The following is a 2450-nucleotide window of genomic DNA, read 5'->3' as shown; positions in this document are numbered from 1 at the left end:
TCACCTACCACCCTCCCCCTCAACAACTGCTCTGGCCACATGTCCTGCTTTGGGGCCTTTGTCCTAGCTGTCCCCTCTTCTCAGAATGTCCTTTCCTCATAACTCTTCTTGCCCCCTCAGGTCTTCATTTCAATGTCATCTCCCAGGGAGGCCCCTCCTAACCACCCTGTTTATACCTCACGAGCCCCCCCCCCCCCCCCGCCGCTGCATTGTCTCTGCAGCAATCAGCACCTTCCGACACGCAGTGTACTTCTCTTATTTGATAACTGTCTCCCCAGCTAGATGAAAGCGCCACAAAGGCAGGTCCTGTTCTGTTCACTGAGATGAGACATCCCCAGTGCTGGGAACACGCCTGGCACAGGACTAATGCTCAATAAATATTCTGTGAATGGATGAGCTAGTGCATTTTTAATCCGTTCGCTGTTCCACTCACTCCTGCCATTCATGCATTCCGTATAGATGGAACACCTCCTCTGAACACAGAGACACAGGACGAGAATAGTTCGTGCCCACGGATAAGACCACTCGCCAGCATTTTCTCTTGTGCCAAGTCCACCCAGGACTGAGCAACATCCACGCATGATTTTACAACAACAGTCCTGTGAGGTAGGAGTGAGAATCTCATTCTGCAAAGGAGGGAAACTGAGGCTCAGACAGGAACCGTCACTTTCTCAAAGCTACACAGTGAGTAAATGGTGCAGCAAGGATATGAATCCAATGCCCACAGGGCCCAGAATCTGAAGAGCAGGGGCTCTGGCTTCAAACCAGTCCCAACCAGTGACTAGCCTCCATTCTCTAGTCTGCAAAATGGGCACCACAATCTCTAACCCATTGGTTGATGAAAACTCCAGGAGTAAAGTGTTCAGCATACAGCTAACACAGCACAGGGCCTGGGCATAGGAGGGGCCGGTGTCATCATTAGCTGCTTTCGCCCTAGCTGCTGTCTGTCGCCCATCTCATCTAGCTGTCAGTCCACCCGCCTCCTCTCTCTCATCCTTCCCCTCTTAGGCCTACGCTGCTCCCCAGGGCTGAAGTCTCATGGCAAACAGTAATGGGGGGGATGGGGAGAGGGCGTAATTCTGGACCCTGGGGGCCCACAATCACCTCTTCATTGAATAGCTTGCTGGTGTCCTTCTTGATGAGGTCCAGGTATTGCACCTGGCCGGCTGAGAACCCCACAAGCAAGGAGATGGTCTCCGTGGCAGCAGTAAACTGATTGAAGTCATGGCAGGTGGGCTGCGTGCCCTTATAGATCCGCTTGTCAATTGGCTTGTTGAGGTCAATCGACTTGAGTGGTGGGAAAAAAGGAGTTAGTGGCTTCTACCACTGAGAGGAAGGAAGAGGGTGCTGAGGTTGGGGTAAAACCACTAAGAGGAAGCAGGGTAAATCCCTGGGGGAAGTGGGCAGGTGAATGAGTGAGTGGGGAGGGAGCAGGTGACCACAGACAGGAAGGGGGACCCACATCTCAGACAGAGTAGAGAAAAAAGCTGACAGGAAGGATTCCCCTCCTCCCACTCCCTGGCATAAGACCACAGCACCTCCCCAAACTTGGATCCCCCAACTTCTGGGACACCCTCACCCACAGCATCAGGGTTCAGGGTCCCAGAGTCCCTGAGCTCTGATTCCTTTCCAGTCCTGCACTGTTAACCTCAGCATTCCCTTGGGTCTTAGCACCACAATACTCCAAGCCCCCCTCCAAACGCAGGGTCACCCAAATCCCCAGGACTCCGGAGCCCAAGATCTCAGGATTCCCTTTACTAGGGAGTCCCTAAATCTCATGACCCCCAGCAGAGTTCAGGGACCCATTATACCTCATGTTCCCCCATACTTAGGTACCTTCAACCCTCTGGGCTCTGAGGATCCCCATCACTTCTGGGGACCACCATAAACTGCAGGGGTCACATCCCCTCTGGCACCTACATCACTGTAGAGACACCCATCACACCTGAGGATGTCCCCTCTGGGCTCTCATCACCTCCAGATGTCCCATCAGCTCATTACCTCCAGAGCCCCAATTTTCTCTGGGATCCCTATTACCTCTAAGCCCATTACTTCTGGAATCCTGACTTCCAGCTGCCCAAAAGTCAAGACTGCCCCCCCCACCCCCCACACACCTCCAGACTGCAATACACCTGGCTTCTGCATCACCTCAGGATTCCCCATCACCTGCAGAATGCCTGCCACCCGGAACCCGAAGGAGCCGCATCGCCTCCGATTCCCCATCACCTCCAGAACCTCACCATCCCAGAACCCGCACGCATAACGCGGGGATCTCACATGACCTCAAGGATGCCCAGCACCCGGGGGGCCTCCCCGCATCTTTGGGAATCCTGCATTATCGCCAAGAACCCGTCCCCCTGGGATGGCCATCACAGCTGAGGATGCCTATCGCAGGGCCCCACATAATTCCGGGACCCTCCTACCACTTCTGGATCACCTAGGGACCACCA

General features: G+C 54.4%; 1 protein-coding gene across 1 annotated transcript in view; it reads right to left on the bottom strand.

Moving 5' to 3' along the window:
* Positions 1-2444, bottom strand: part of DMPK (DM1 protein kinase) — a 17563-nt gene extending 15119 nt beyond the window's left edge. The window contains exon 1 of the mRNA XM_023535324.1: positions 1837-2444. Within this exon, the coding sequence (XP_023391092.1) occupies positions 1837-1867 (31 nt within the window). The 5' untranslated portion in view covers positions 1868-2444. The remainder of the gene's footprint in view (positions 1-1836) is intronic.
* Between the last annotated feature and the right edge of the window lie 6 nt (positions 2445-2450).

This window comes from Pteropus vampyrus, unplaced genomic scaffold, assembly GCF_000151845.1.
Source record: "Pteropus vampyrus isolate Shadow unplaced genomic scaffold, Pvam_2.0 Scaffold138, whole genome shotgun sequence".
Lineage (NCBI taxonomy): Eukaryota > Metazoa > Chordata > Mammalia > Chiroptera > Pteropodidae > Pteropus > Pteropus vampyrus.
Note: the sequence above shows the minus strand (reverse complement) of the source record. Positions and strands in the feature narration are given on the sequence as shown.